The sequence below is a fragment of the Triticum urartu genome, chromosome 7A (assembly GCF_056163025.1).
Source record: "Triticum urartu cultivar PI428250 chromosome 7A, HENAU_Tu73, whole genome shotgun sequence".
In the NCBI taxonomy this organism is placed as follows: Eukaryota; Viridiplantae; Streptophyta; class Magnoliopsida; order Poales; family Poaceae; genus Triticum; species Triticum urartu.
The window spans coordinates 673585489-673600246 of NC_141879.1; the positions used below are offsets into that span (position 1 = coordinate 673585489).

At 48.5% G+C, this 14758-nt stretch overlaps 2 protein-coding genes across 2 annotated transcripts; both read left to right on the forward strand.

The window, feature by feature from the left end:
* The first annotated feature begins 680 nt into the window (after positions 1–680).
* On the forward strand, positions 681–1238 carry LOC147961333 (uncharacterized). The gene is made up of 2 exons (XM_087536219.1): positions 681–820; positions 905–1238. The coding sequence occupies exons 1-2, from the start codon at positions 681–683 to the stop codon at positions 1236–1238; spliced, it is 474 nt and encodes a 157-aa protein (XP_087392345.1).
* Positions 1239–4622: 3384 nt separating this feature from the next.
* On the forward strand, positions 4623–5381 carry LOC147961334 (F-box protein At5g07610-like). Its single transcript, XM_087536823.1, has 2 exons — positions 4623–4748; positions 4827–5381. Exons 1-2 carry the CDS (start codon positions 4633–4635, stop codon positions 5239–5241), a joined length of 531 nt encoding a protein of 176 aa, XP_087392949.1. The 5' UTR covers positions 4623–4632; the 3' UTR covers positions 5242–5381.
* Positions 5382–14758: the final 9377 nt, after the last annotated feature.

Below are 14758 nucleotides of genomic sequence, written 5' to 3' on the forward strand. Positions count from 1 at the left end.
CCTCTAAATTTTCAATACCAAGGCTCCCCTGGTCCTTTGGTCGACAGATAATATCCCATTTGGTCAGTCGGTATTTTCTCTTAAGTTCATCACTCTGCCAAAAAAATCTAGATCGATAGAAGTTCAGTCTTTTCCTAATCCCAACTGGGACCTCAAAGAAAGATAATAGGAACATAGGTAAACTCGTGAGCACCGAGTTAATAAGAATCAACCGGCCTCCATAAGACATGAGTTTTCCTTTCCAGCAACTCAATTTCTTCTCAAACCAATCCTCTATGCACTTCCACTCGCTGTTTGTTAGCTTACGATGGTGAATGAGAATACCTAGATACGTAAAAGGTAAAGCTCCCACTTCACAACCAAACAATTGTCTATATGTCTCTTGTTCGTCTTTGGATCTACCAAAGCAGCACAGCTCGCTTTTATGGAAATTAATCTTAAGCCCCGTCAATTGTTTAAATAAGCATTACAATAACTTCATGTTTCTCGCTTTAGCCAAATCGTGTTCCATGAAGATGATTGTATCATCAGCGTACTGCAGGGTGGACACACCACCATCGACCAGACGAGGCTGCCAGGTATGATTGTGCCCGCGCGCGTGTGTGACTTGGGTACAGTTTAGCCTATTTAGACTCGGATGGACGGCCCGTTAGCTCAGGCACGGCAAAGTTCCAGACTCCATGGGTAGGTTAAAGTTTGTTCGTGGTCCTAGTCCAAGCTCGACGGAGCCGCCGCCGTCGCCTTCTTCCGGCATGTCCAATCCGGTGGCTCGCTCTCCCACGCGGGAGGAAGGTCGTCGCGCTCCGACGACTCGTGCCAGGTACGCCGGACATCACCACCATCGATCATCGCAGTCACAGGAACCTTGCTCTGCCTTCTTCGCTGATCCATTGTGTCCGTGCAGGTCTTCATCGTCTACAGACAGCGGCATGGCGCTGGAAAGGCTCACCGACGAGCTCCTCATCGAGATCCTTCCGCGCGTCCCCGCAAGTTCGGACAACAGCTGCAATCTCGTCTCCGAGCATTGGCTTGGCCTCATCGACCACCCCGACCACCGCAAGAGGCTTCCCCAACCCCTGGCAGGCTTCTTCTACAACAGCACCAGCAAGCATAGTTTTAAAAATCGGACCGATGATCGAACCGGTGAGGCTGCCGGTTCAGATTTTCACCTGTCGGACCGCTGGTTTTTTCAGTTCAATGTCATGATGAATGTTATGTGGCTCTACATGTTTGGTTAACATTTACTGCATGAGCGAACGAGTGCAATGATTAGCTAGTAAAAAGCCATTATGAATGCTATGTAGCTTAAACCTATTTTCTCCAGACGATATAAAGTAATGTGTGTGATCATTTCTTGTTTACGGCTAGATGTGCTTTCTGATGGTAAAACACTTCAAATGAATTCACTCATCGCATGCTGTAAATGTATAGGTATATTATTGTTAACATAACATCATCCAGCTGTGCTTGCCGACCTAATATTCAGAACTCCTGTTAGACAACTATTTTTCAGACACAACTGGGGAGACATTCTCTTTGTAGGTTATAAAGGAGTTTGACATAAGCGATGATGTGCACTAGTTGGAAGGTACTTGTAATGAAGCTTTTAATTAGCAATTTCTTTTTGCACAGTCGCACAACACATGTGCTCCATTTCTCCGATGCAATTTCACATCTTTTCTTCTGATCTATAAAACTAATACACCTTATATTTTGTAACAGAGGGAGTACTAAAATACCAAAGTGGTTGTCGTGTAAATGATCCGATGACCTGGAGTAAGAATGTATGATTTGCTACTCCCTCAGTCCTAAAATTCTTGTCTTAGATTTATCTAGATACGGATGTATCAAGTCATATTTTAGTATTAGATACATCCATATCTAGACAAATGTAAGACAAGAATTTTGAGACGGAGGGAGTACTTTGCTACCCACGTTGTCTAACACAAGGGGGAGTAATTAGTCGCATGGCCTTTGCTGATGTACTGAGTCAGGATTGTGATGCTTTTAATTCAGTTTTTTTTTGAACTTGTACTAGTCAGGTTTATCGAAACTTTAATTCCATTGAACATTATACGATTTATGCAGAATTCTAATTATGTTTAACTTATAAACGATAAACTACATGGGTCAATTTTCTCCCGAACCGTTTTGGCTCCTGACCCTAGTGAGAAAACTTCTCCCCCACCGGTAGGTCGCCGCCCCCTTCCTCCTGCACCGACCCTACCAGTGTGGGAGTGTATCCCCTGTTTTGGGGATTTTAAGTAGGCCTTTGATGTCCGTCCTTTCGGCCCTTCCCGCGGCGGCGGGGGTGTACAATAAAGTCATCTCCGGTGGCATGTCGTTGATGGTAGTTGATGGTGTCTGCTCGATGAATGATTCTTCCTCAAGTCTTCCCATTTTGACAGTGATGTCTGTGGCAGTGTCGATGGTTCACAGTCGTAGATCCATACCATCCATTCTAGGGTTTGCAGGGTTACTCGGCATGGTGGCGGTGGTTGCTGCAGTTGGTTCGTCTAGCCTCATCGTTGGTGTTCATCGGCACGTTCAAAGGGGAAGAAGACAGTCAACCCCATGGACTGTGGAGTGCTTCTTTGCTCTCGAACGTACACCGCGGCGCCTCCGGCGTGCTAAGCTGCTGACCCCATCACCGGCTCTGTCCGATGCACTTGCGACTCTCAAGCACATGCAATTGTGCCAACCAGTAGCAGCCAGTGCTCGCTCTTAGGATCAAGCAACTTGTGTCTGTCGAAATTTTCAACACAGCACAAACCTCCATCATCCCGAAGCTTTCCTCGACATACATGTTTTCTCAAGCCGCAGTAGCCGCAACAGGGAAGGGTATACTCCTATGAACACCGAGAACCTAAAGCTAGCGCCAAAGGGAGGTGCAGGTGGCGGCCGCGGTGGATGAGATTTGTGCAGGGCACCGGTGAGCTTGAGGTGAGGGTTTATACTTTTTGCAAACATCAACTCAATTTCCTTTTTTTCGACAAAGGGTGAATTTTATTGGCTCAAACGGAGCATCAAGAGGATACATCACACTGAACACACACCCGGCCTCTGCATAACTAAGATGCACACAGCTAACCCAATACACACACAGAAACACACCGGCAACTAGCAAAGTCATAAGACCAAAAGCTATATGCAGATGTGAAAAAAAAAGAAACAAGAAATAAGCCCCAAAGCGATCAGATGAACGATCGACAAACTACAACTGAGACCATATCCGCAGCAACCATTGACACCACATGGATGACGAGGATCTTCAACAGCAATGCCTTCAGAACGGAAGCGACACTCAAGCGACGCCGTCACCGGATCCAACCAAAAAGGCCAGTATCAAAGTTTTCACCTTGAAGAATCAGTCCGAACATATCCGAGCAATGCCTCCAATAAGGTAACGACGTAAAAAACATCGCCATTGCCATGAATAACCGTTCAATCTGTCCTAGGCTTTCGCCCCGAAGCTCGAGTCCGGGTGCACACAGCACCACCATCCAGATCTCACATGTGTTATCTCCACCGCTTTCCGCTATCCGAGCAGCTATAATTGGACCGCCGCTACTCCATAAACATCCCTCTACGTCAAGTCATTGTCCATAATTTGTAACCCACCACTGAAGTCATCCACCAGATCAGGAGATAAAACCTCCCGTAGTCTTTTTTATGACCCCCGCTGTTGTGGATCCATAGGAAGTCGCCGCAGAACAATCTACATACGCCATCATCCAGCCAATCGCATCTAAATCACCCCCACCATCCAGCTCATCACCGCAGCCCCAACAATCCAGAGACCGCGTGACCAGAGCAATGCCAAAGACCACTGTGAATCAACGACCGCCTCGCCGGAGTCACCACCACAGATCGAGGGAGGTGGGAGCTGCCAGAGACGAAGGCCACCATGCATGAGGCATATTTGCGACTGACCACAGCTAGGTTGGATCTCGGAAGACGTCAGGTGCAGGAGTGCAGGTCATGGGGAAACAACCCGTCGCCACCATGTCTACTGCCAGGCCGCGACTCTGTCCGACACCAGCCGTCGAAGACCACAACGCCATCTTGAGGAGGAGGTCAGGGGCATGCGCAACAAGCTAGGGCACAATCTGCCCCGTCGCCACCATCCGCCATCGCGGGACCTTGCCGTCGCCGTAGGTCCGCCCACACGGCCACCTCAGCAGCACCACCACTAGCACCCGGGGCCGCCACCCCGGCTCCCAAGCTCCTCCGCCTAGACGCTTCGTCCAGGTCCGCCACGCCGTGCCGGCCGGAGCGCTCCCTACGGGAGGGATCTCGGCGTGAGAAGATATCCCAACCACCGACGGCGTCCTCCGGCCGCGCGGGGGTGCAGATGGAGAGGACGGGGGCGGCGGCGGCGGCTTGGGTTTCCGCCCGAGCCCCCCACCCCCACCCCCCGAGCGACACAGACGGGTAGTTTCCTAACCCGCAAAAAAAGGAATTCCTAATCTTCGGCTGAATCTCCAAAGTTTTGGAAATTCCTAGCTGGGCAATTTCTCATATGGTCCGTCTGATGGTGCCGTGCGCACGTGTGACTTGCTACAGTTTAGCCTATTTATTAGACTCTCACGGGTGGACCATTGGCCACATCACGGCGAAGTTCCAGGCTCCATGGTTAGGTTTACGCTTGTTCGTGGCCGTCTTCGCTTCACGTCGGCCATGCGGCCGCTGCCTTCTTCGGGCATGTCCGTTCTGGCGGTTCGTCGCGCTCGGCGGACTCGTGCAAGGTACGCAGGGCATCACCACAACGATCGTCGTAAGAACCTTTGCTCCGCCATCTTCGCTGATCCATTGTTTCCGTGCAGATCTAAGGGCAGCCGCATGGCGATCGAGAGGCTCACCGACGACCTCCTCGTCGAGATCCTCTCACGCGTACCCGCCAAGGTGGTCTGCCGCTGCAAGGCCGTCTCCAAGCGCTGGATCGGCCTCATCGACCACCCCGACCACCGCAAGCGGCTCCCCCAACCACTCGCCGGCTTCTTCTACAACAGCACGAACGAGAACCCCTTCCCGATATCAACCGTACACTTCGTCAATGCGTCCGGGAGCGGTTTCCCTTTCATCTGCCCTTCTCTCTCCTTCCTTCCCAGCCACCGCCGCCTCGACCTCTTGGACTGCTGCAACGGCCTCCTCCTCTGCCGCTGGTACGACGCCTCCGCCGGAGGCGACAGGTTCTGGTACATCGTGTGCAACCCCGGAGGAGTGGGCGGCGTTGCCTGACCCCGGTCAGGCTGCAGGCAAAGTGGACACGGTGCATTTGGGGTTCGATCCGGCCGTGTCCGCCCACTTCCATGTGTTTGTGCTGCTAGTGGATGCGAGCCGCTACTTCACCGGAGTGGATGTGTACTCGTCGGAGACTGGCGGATGGATTCACAAGGACAAGGGATTGGGTCGAGATTTCAGGTTCGCCGGTCCTCGATCGGCAGCTGTCTTTCTTAACGGCTATTTGCATTTCCAAACTATTTGCGGTCGGCGTCCTTGTATAGCTGTCGTGGACACCAAGGGAGAATCATGGTTGAGCTTCGATACCCCTTGTGGACTGTGGTGGTAATGTATTTCTTGATTTCATTCAACCGTCACAGGGCCGCTTACATTATGTCAGCTTGAACACTATTTATAATAATTATTATAGTGATATTCAACTAGATATCCCGGCAAAGATTGGAAATTGAAGCACAAAGGTCAAGATGGAGACGTCAAAAAGTTTCGAGGGGTTGTTCACCGTTACTTTGAATGGACTGCGATTGATACAGAGTGTAACTCGATCTTCTTCATAGATGGGCTAGTTATTAAAACATTAAGGGGTTGTTTGGATAGATGGAATGTAGAGAATCGGTTCTATATAAAACAAAAAAACTGTTTAACCGACTAAAACCACGTTTGGGTCTTCTAACTAATCCACGGATATGCAAAACTGGATTCCTATAAACCTGGAATTTCAGGTTTGTACAAAAACGACTATTAGTCATTTTTCTATAAACGCGATTCCTATATCTCTCTTGCTGATCCTCGTGGGCATGTTCATCAGCCAAAGAATTAGAATCTGCAGATGTGCCTGTGACCGGCGATAGCCTCGATGGGCTCTCACTAGTGTGCCACACCTCAACGACGTCATCCTCTAGCCGCCGGCCGCCTGCCGCCGCTTCTTCTGCGCCGTCCGTCTTGTCGTTGTCGCCGCCAAGGTCAGCTCCTTGAGCGTGTACATGCGTCGGAACTCGGAAGCCAGCAGATCAAATCGATCCAGCTTGTTCCCGTCGGTAGCTAGCTTCTAGATACACATGTGGGCGGCATCGTGTCGTGAGTTCTGCAGCCGGCCGATAGAATTGATCCAGCCATCGCTCTAGGCAGCAAGATTCTACATCTGTGTGCGTGTTCATGGCCGTAATTTCATGCGTCCGGCAGCAGGCGGATCGAATTGATCGAGCGCTTGCCTCAGTAGCTAGCTTCTACATGAGCGTGTACACGGCTGTCCGGCGAGATCGATGAGTCAACTCTCCTGTATTTGCGTACCTCGACGGAATGTGACGGGAAAATAAGAAGCTCACCGCAGAATAGGAAAAGTACTCTGAATCATTATCAAATAAGGAACTGACAAACACACTCTCCAACCCAAACATAGTCTTATACAAACTCATTCTTAACCGAAATAATAGTAAAACTGGTTTTGCTAAAAATCAGCTAAAAACTCATTTTCTATAAACCAACGCCTAATATTTGCTATCCAAACAACCCCTTAAAATAACATGAACACATACCTCATCGAGCATGGATCCTCACTGTGTGTAATCATCCTTGGTCATAACATACTGCAAGCAACAACCTTGTGTCCTCCATCACCCATGCGTGCTGAAAGTGAAGGAGAAAAATTAAGGATATATTGGAAATATGTGGTTTTGTAGCACATATGGCCGCATCCGAATATGATTAGCATCGTCCAATGTCGGACACCACTAGGCATCAGACTACTGTTAGGTTGCATATATCAGACCAATCATACACCGTCCGATCGAGAGCAAGGTGTACGTACGATTAGGTAATTAAGGAGACCGAAGCGTGGAGATTGGTCCGTCAAAGCAGGACATGCGTTATCAGTTTGCATGCGGAGATTTGTTTACTAACCACCATGGCCAACCACCAATCCCGTAAATCACGTCAAATTTATTCCTATCGCTAACCCCGGTCGTCTCTTCTCGTTCCCACTGCTTCCTTCACGTGCTTCGTTTGTTTTTTATGTGCTTCCCGTAAATCTATTTGATGGTCAGGGCTAGGAAGCATATATTTTCATACATGGAAACATGGTTTACTAAGTGGAATCATGCTAAGGAATAAACAATTTATTTTCTTTCCATCTGGTCAAAAATATGCTTCCATGTTAACCTGAGATTGTTTAGATTTGGTGAAATTTGTGCCATAGTAAATAACGTATTTATTTTCTTTGTGGCACACCAAAATATATTTTGAAGGACTGGAGAATTATTTATCATTATAAATTGCTTCCCACCAAACAATTTTTCGTTTCCAAAGAGAATTCTTATACCAAAAGTTGTGTTGGTCTGAAACAAACGACTAGATTTTTGTTTCCAAAGAAATTGAAATATACATCCAAAAGAATATGGATTTGCTTCCACAAAGCAAAATATGGCATATAAGGTAAGCTGTTGCGCCAATGCAAGCCAAGGATCCAATGGTGGCATGTGTCCTTCCTATGGTGTTCCTGCTTCATTTTGATGGTGTATATGCTTCCTTTCGATGGTGACCGTGCATCATTAACCAAGGGCCATGCTTCCTTCAGGTGGCGGGCGTGCTTCCTACATATGCTGGTTGTGCTTTCTTCTACCACCAAACTTACCAGGGGATCGGAATGGTGTCGACGAGGAGCGATAGAGACATTGTGACACTACAACATGGATGCACTGTTTGACGATGATCATGTTTCCTTCAGATTGAGGACCTGCTCTCTTCCACCACCAGACGGATCGAAACTGCATCAACAAGGAGCGACATGGACGGAGCAAAGCTACCACATGGATGCACCATTAGTTGAGGATCGTGCTTCCTTCCCATGGTGGTCATGCATATGTGCTTCATTTGTTCATATAACATTTTTCAGACATACCACAATTTTGATTCCTTCAAGTCACGAGGAGTACAATGCTTCGTAAACTCATATCATATGTATCCTACAAATTATAGACTGGCTTCCCTTCATTTGGCCGTGCTTCCTACTAATGGTGGCGTGCTTCCTTCCAACACTAGGTGTTCCACCAGATCAAAGTGATGTCAACAGAGGAGTGGCATGGATGGAGACGGAGTGACCCTGCACCATGGATGCACCATTAGCCGAGATTCCAGTTGATGGTGAAGTAGTTGAGGAGATGAATTACCTAGATATGTTGATGACGACCCAAGGCGGCGAAGGTTGCATGCGACCTCCACATCACTGTCGTCGTGTGCGAGCCCCATCCGGTACGCGCTGAAGTACGCCAAGCTCGTTAATGCGCCATGCGGTCTGCCAGACGATCTCCCCGAGTGCACCAGGCTTGCGGCACAATGGAGACGGTGACGAAACGCAGGATTGGTGCCCGGGAAGCAGGCGTCGTGGTGATGAGATAGGGAATAGGACACGAGGAAGGTCACCGGCGATGCGCTTATCGTTATGGAACAGATTGGATCCATGGCGGAAAAAGCAGCAACTGCGTTTACGAAGACGGAGAGGACGGGTTGGTTGCGGTTGACGGCGAGCTCGGAGGAGTGCGGTGCGGGAGAAATTTGGGGCGCTATTTGGGCGAGTGATTACGTCTGGGTTATGCGCAGAGGATGCGGATGGTTTTTAATGCGCTGACGGATGGGTTTTATTTTCTTTTTGCCAGTACGCAGCGACGGAAGACCGTCTGATTGGACTAAATCGACGGCAGTCTATTGGTCTGAGGAATGTCTGTAATCAGCCTACTGATTATAAGTGTTTTACGTGTCTGTTGTCATTAAGTATGTACAGTTGCACACATGGCCTTTGAGTCTTTACCCGTGTACGCATGATGCCACTGCAGGCATTGATTGTTCGACACTGGTGACTCTTGTGAATGTCTAAACCTAGATCACCGGTTGACATCTCACTAGTAGAAAACGACCCATTTATTTCTCGAATGCGCTAAGCTAGCGTATCATTGCATTGATAAAAGGGTGAGAACAAGTACAAGGGGGTGGGGCCATAGTCTCGTACACACGAATGGCGAGGGTATGAACCCGGGGGGAGCAGAAGACATGGGGTTGCTCAGCCCCAAAAAGCTACATAATCAGGTTACAAGGTTGCGCGCAACCATCCCTCGAGATCCTGCCGCGGCCCAGGAGCGAGCTTCATCTTTGATTGCCGCTATGAGTGTAGCAGCGGATGGGGCAATTTTGTCGAAGATGATCGTGTTCTGGTGTCGCCAGAGCGACCAAGCCGTGAGCGATGTAATTGTGGCTAAACCCCGATGCCGTGAATCCGGGGTGAGCAGCATGGCAGCAGAGAGCCAGGCAAAGTAGCTTGTAGAGCCGTCCAGGGTTGCAGTTGCTGGGGAGCACCATGATATAATCTCGTGCCAAGTGATGTGCGCGAAAACGCAGCCCAGAAGGATGTGGTGCAACATATCGGGCTCCGGGGAGCAGAGGACACACGCCAGTTCATGAGGCAGGCCCGTCGTGCGAGGCGGTCAGCTGTCCAGCATTGATTGAGGGAAGCAAGCCATATGAAGAATTGAACCGAGGTGGGGGCGCCAGTTTGCCAGGTGAGACGCCAGAACTCCAAGGTAGTAGAACCGAGGAATAGCGCGTTGTAGCAGGATGAGGCGGAGTTTCTCCGTTGTCGGTCCAGCACCAGCGTAGCAGGTCAGGGCGCGGAGAGAGCACAACGTGCCGGAGGCGACACCAGAGTCCCACGTTTGCCACCGAAGTGGCGGGGCCTAGGGCGCCCTGGATGTCTGAAATCCAACAGCGGTCGGTAAGCGCCTAGGCAACCGTGCAGAAAATGGCCCATTTGTCCCGGTTCCAGAGGCCCTTTAGACCCGGTGTTGGAACCGGGACTAAAGGGTCGGGACTAAAGCCCAAAACTTTTAGTCCCGGTTCGCTTACAAACCGGGACAGAAGGGGCTCTACGTGGCCGCTGCAGGGCGCCCAGGCAGGAGCACCTTTAGTCCCGGTTGGTAACACCAACCGGGACCAAAAGGCATCCACGCGTCAGCAGCTGGCAGGAGCATGGTTTTTTTTCTTGAAGTGGGGGGGGGGGGCTTAGGGGGTTTTGGAGGGTTAATTTAGGGGTTTCATATATTGTGTTAGCTAGCTAATAGAGAGAAGTGACCTCTCTTATCTCCGTGCTTGGTCGACGCTAGCTACTATATGTATAGAGAGAACTCGACAGCTAGCTAGTAAGCAAATGAAGGAAACCATTAATTACCCAAGATCATCATGAACATATACAGAGAGGAGCGACCTCTCCTTCTCTGAGAGATTTATCGAATAGCAAGTTTTCGTACTCCCTCCTTCCATCTATATAGGGCCTAATGCATTTTAAGACCGTTTTTGACTATTGACAAGATTAATACTACTTAAGATATATAATGTGAAAATTATATCATTGGAAGCTCCTTTCACATATGAATTTGGCGGTGTGCTTTGTGTAAGTTGCATGTCATATATTATTGCTCTAACATTTGGTCAAATTTAGCCTTGAAAAACGTATTAGGCCCTATATAGATGGAAGGAGGGAGTATATCTATCCGACACTACTAGCTACATATATGCAATATAAGATCTCTGACAATCCCTAACACCTAAGGTCAATTTTCACATGGTATTCTCCAGCTTTATTGATGACGTGGTCAAGAAAAAATCCCGCCAATTCCTCTTGAATTGCTCGTATGCGATCATGTGGTAGGAGTTCATCCCGCATCTGCCAGATCTAATTTGAAGAAGGGGGTTAATAAATGTATATGAATGAAACTCAACACAAATGATGGTAATAAAATAAAATTGTGAATATTTTTGTTTACGCACTTCATATTGTTTTTCAGAGTAGCCCCGTTTAGAGGCCGTCACGTTGTAGATGAGCTCGCAAACGTAGTATCCACAAATATCATTCCCGGCTTCCGACCACAAGAACTTTACGAGAAATAGAGGTAAATCAAATTGATAAGCAAGAATGCTAAATGGTATTGATGAAATGAGCTAGAATCAATGGGAGATGCGCGGAACTAGGTAGTAGTACTTACTTTCGGGTGTATAAATCGTAGCTCCCTCGGCAGTCCCGAAACAATTACGGTGAACTCTTTCCAAACCCTGCCAGACAAAGAAAATAATTACTTGATATCAGGAAATGAACAAAGTTTCCCATATGGAGTGATAATTATCGATTGAACTTACTTCTGGAGCATTTCAATCATGTCCGTATAGTCCTGGGGATCTTTTCGTCTCGAGTCTAATACGGTTACTACTCCCTGGTCAAGCTTAATCTATAGGAGAATAAAGTAAAACATGCGCATGTAGGCATAACTCATCAATTACATTACTATAACCTCAAGTAATAAGGGAAACCGAATATGCACAAGACAGTAACACACACTTGAAGTTGTAAAGAAAGAGTATTTTTATCTTTATTTTGATTTTTAAGCAATGATTGTAGCAAGTTGTCCTCGGTTTCTGTGACATTCTTTTGAACCGTCCATTCATGTATGATATTTGGGTTAATGGACCCAATGTCATAGATTTGTGCTTTTCTGCATTCGGCGATCTTCAATCTGCATAATATAGTGAGGATAATTATATATACATGCAATGAAAGAGCGAGCTATATATATAGACACTTAATTACAGAAGTAGTACTTACAGACATTAGCAAGTCATGAGTGTTTTGTCGAGGGCATATTGATTGTATAACTAGAGTAACTAGTCAAATTCAACAGACAACAGATCCATTCCAACGAGGTCGTGCTCCTCTTTAATTCTCAGCGGTGAAGTATCCTTCCCAGACCCGCTACAGGTTTTCATGTGCCATTCAAGGAATCTTCGCATCATCGTTGTTAGAGGAGGATGACCAGGTTTGACAAGAGGCTGCCCGTACTGGTATCTGAATTCGTCCACCTCCATTGTTTCAAACTCTATATCATCGCTCAGGTAATCAGCAGGATTGTTACCGGGCACCATCCCCGGCTGATTACCGACGATATCGATAGACACCTTGAGCGGGGGCAGGATTGGTTCTCCTGTTCGCCTAGCTGGGGAATTTTTTCCCACTTCTTCGTTCTGCTAACCTTTTATCACTCAAAGTACTTCCCGACCGCCGCACATCTTCATATGCCTTTTGAACACAACGAACATAGTTGGAATCCGGCGGAGGCGATGGTGGTCACTTCAGGGCATCGATAGTGCGCTTGCTTTCACTAGATCTATCATGTCCTTCGAAGGTGGAGGTTTCTTTTCAAAAAAGGCCCTCACTTCTACTTCACATATCTCCGCGTTTTCCTTCTCGGTCCTCTCATATGGTAACTTTTCCGGAGGATTGAGAGATCGGCCGTATCTGAATTGCCTCCCACCTCTGCTTGTACTGCTAGCCGCCGGAGCGGCAGCGTCTCTCTTTCGTCGTTGCTTACGAGGCGGAGAAGGAGGCGGAGTGCTCTGACGCGCCGGAGGAGCCGGAGCGACGGCGTCTGTCTTCCGTGTTGCTGACAAGGCAGAGAAGGAGGCGGAGTGCTCCGACACGCCGGAGCTGGAGAAGGAGGAGGCGGAGTGGCCCCACGCGCCGGAGGAGGCGGAGTGCCCTGATCACTCGCCGGAGGAGGAGGAGGAGGTGGAGTGCCCTAACTTGCCGAAGGAGGAGGAGGAGGCGTCCAGTTTGGAAGCTTGATGTACTCCTTCCGCCATAGATATGTACTCCTTGGAGCAGTAACCAGCCGATTCTCCCCTTCACCAGTAGGGTGGTCAAGCTCGAACTCCTCAAATCCCTCCATTACTTCATCCACCGTCACAACAGCATAGCCATGTGGAATCGGACGGCAGTGAAAAGTTCCGTCAGGTTGACGAGGTGCAACAGAGCCAACAGCCGCCTTCAAAGTGAGGTTCTGCCATTTCGTCATAAGCTGGCAATGTTGAGCCTCCGTGATAGTATCCACGCAGTAGCTAGGAGCCGTGATGTCAGGCTGAATGAGCTCCCTGGAAGCCACGCTGCTTCTCCGCTGAGATGGCAGGGTATCTTCTGGGGTAGCTTCGTGTCGCTGAGATAGATGGCCAGCAGCTCGCTGGCTCTCAAGTTCCTCTAGCTTTAGTAGTATTGCATTGAGCTTCTGCATTGAGCTCAGCTCTGCTTTCCTCTTCCTCTCCCGGCATCTGTAACCGCTTGCGCCGGGAAACCCAACCACCCACGGAACAGAGCCTGGTGTGCCTCGTGTTTGTCCAGGGTGCTTAGGATTCCCAAGGGCCTCAGTTAGCTCGTCCTTCTCTCTCTCAGGAATGAACGTCCCTTCCTGCGCTGCGGTGATATACTTCTAAAGCTTCTTGATGGGTATTGCAAGTTTCTCATCCGTCCAACAGCACTCCCCTGTTTCAGGTACCAAAGTTCCCCCAACCCTGAAGAACCAAGTCCTTGAACGGTCTGGCGAGTTCAATGTCTCTGGTTCGACCCATTTAGCAAGCAGGTCATTCTCAGCTTTGTCCCACAATGGCCGGGCTTTGAGGTAGCCACCTGACCCCGTGTGATGGTGAAACTTCTTCTTTGCAGCATTGTTCGTGTTTGTCTCTGACATTTTCTTACTCTTGTCCGATGTCTTGTAGGCCACAAATGCGGGCCAGTGATCTCTTATCTTCTCAAATCGGCTAGTGAATTCTGGAGTCTTCCCTTTGTCGACAAACTTTGATTTCAACTCTTTCTTCCACCTTCTGAATAGATCCGCCATCTTCTTAAGAGCACACGCCTTAACCTGCGGCTCTATAACTGGCTCATTCGGATCCTCCTCTGGCGGTAGGGTGAGATTTGCCTTCAGCGAGGTCCAAAGATCATCTTTTTTTCTATCATGACATAAGAAACTTCAGGTCGTCGTCCGTAGGCTTATTCCATTGCTGGATGCTGATCGGGATGCTGTCCCTAACAATAGCTCCGCACTGAGCAGAAAATGCATCCTTGGTCCACTTGGGTTCAATCGGTAGGCCATCATCGTCCGTGAGTTGTGTGATCGTGAACCTTTCATCCTCGCGCAACCTTTTCTTCGGGCCTCGTCTCGTTACGGAAGTTTGGCTCGATCCGGAGGGCTATAAAAGAAGAATGAAGCGTTAATATATGTACATACCAAAACAATTAATGCATCAATTAGTCAGCACAGGCTTAATTAATATATATACCTCGCCAGACTTTGCAACAGCTCCCTCCTCCGTTCGGTCACCGGAGCCGTAATCATGGTCTCCTTCCTTCGCCATTCGGTCACCGGAGTCGTCATGATCATGTCCTTCCTCCTCCATTGTTCGATCATCGAGCCGTCATCCTCTCCTTCCTGACCATCGGTTTTGTTGAGAAATGACAAGACATCACCTCCGCTGGGGATTATATCCCCCCAAAACTGTTCTTGTTCCAAGTCTCTTTGATCCATACTTTCTACAAATATTACAACATGGCAACTAATATACAAACATGATCATAGATGGATTTATTAGTGGCAAACATAGACCTAGCTAGCTAATCACAACAAAGAATCATATTAGTGGCCTCGACGCTCCT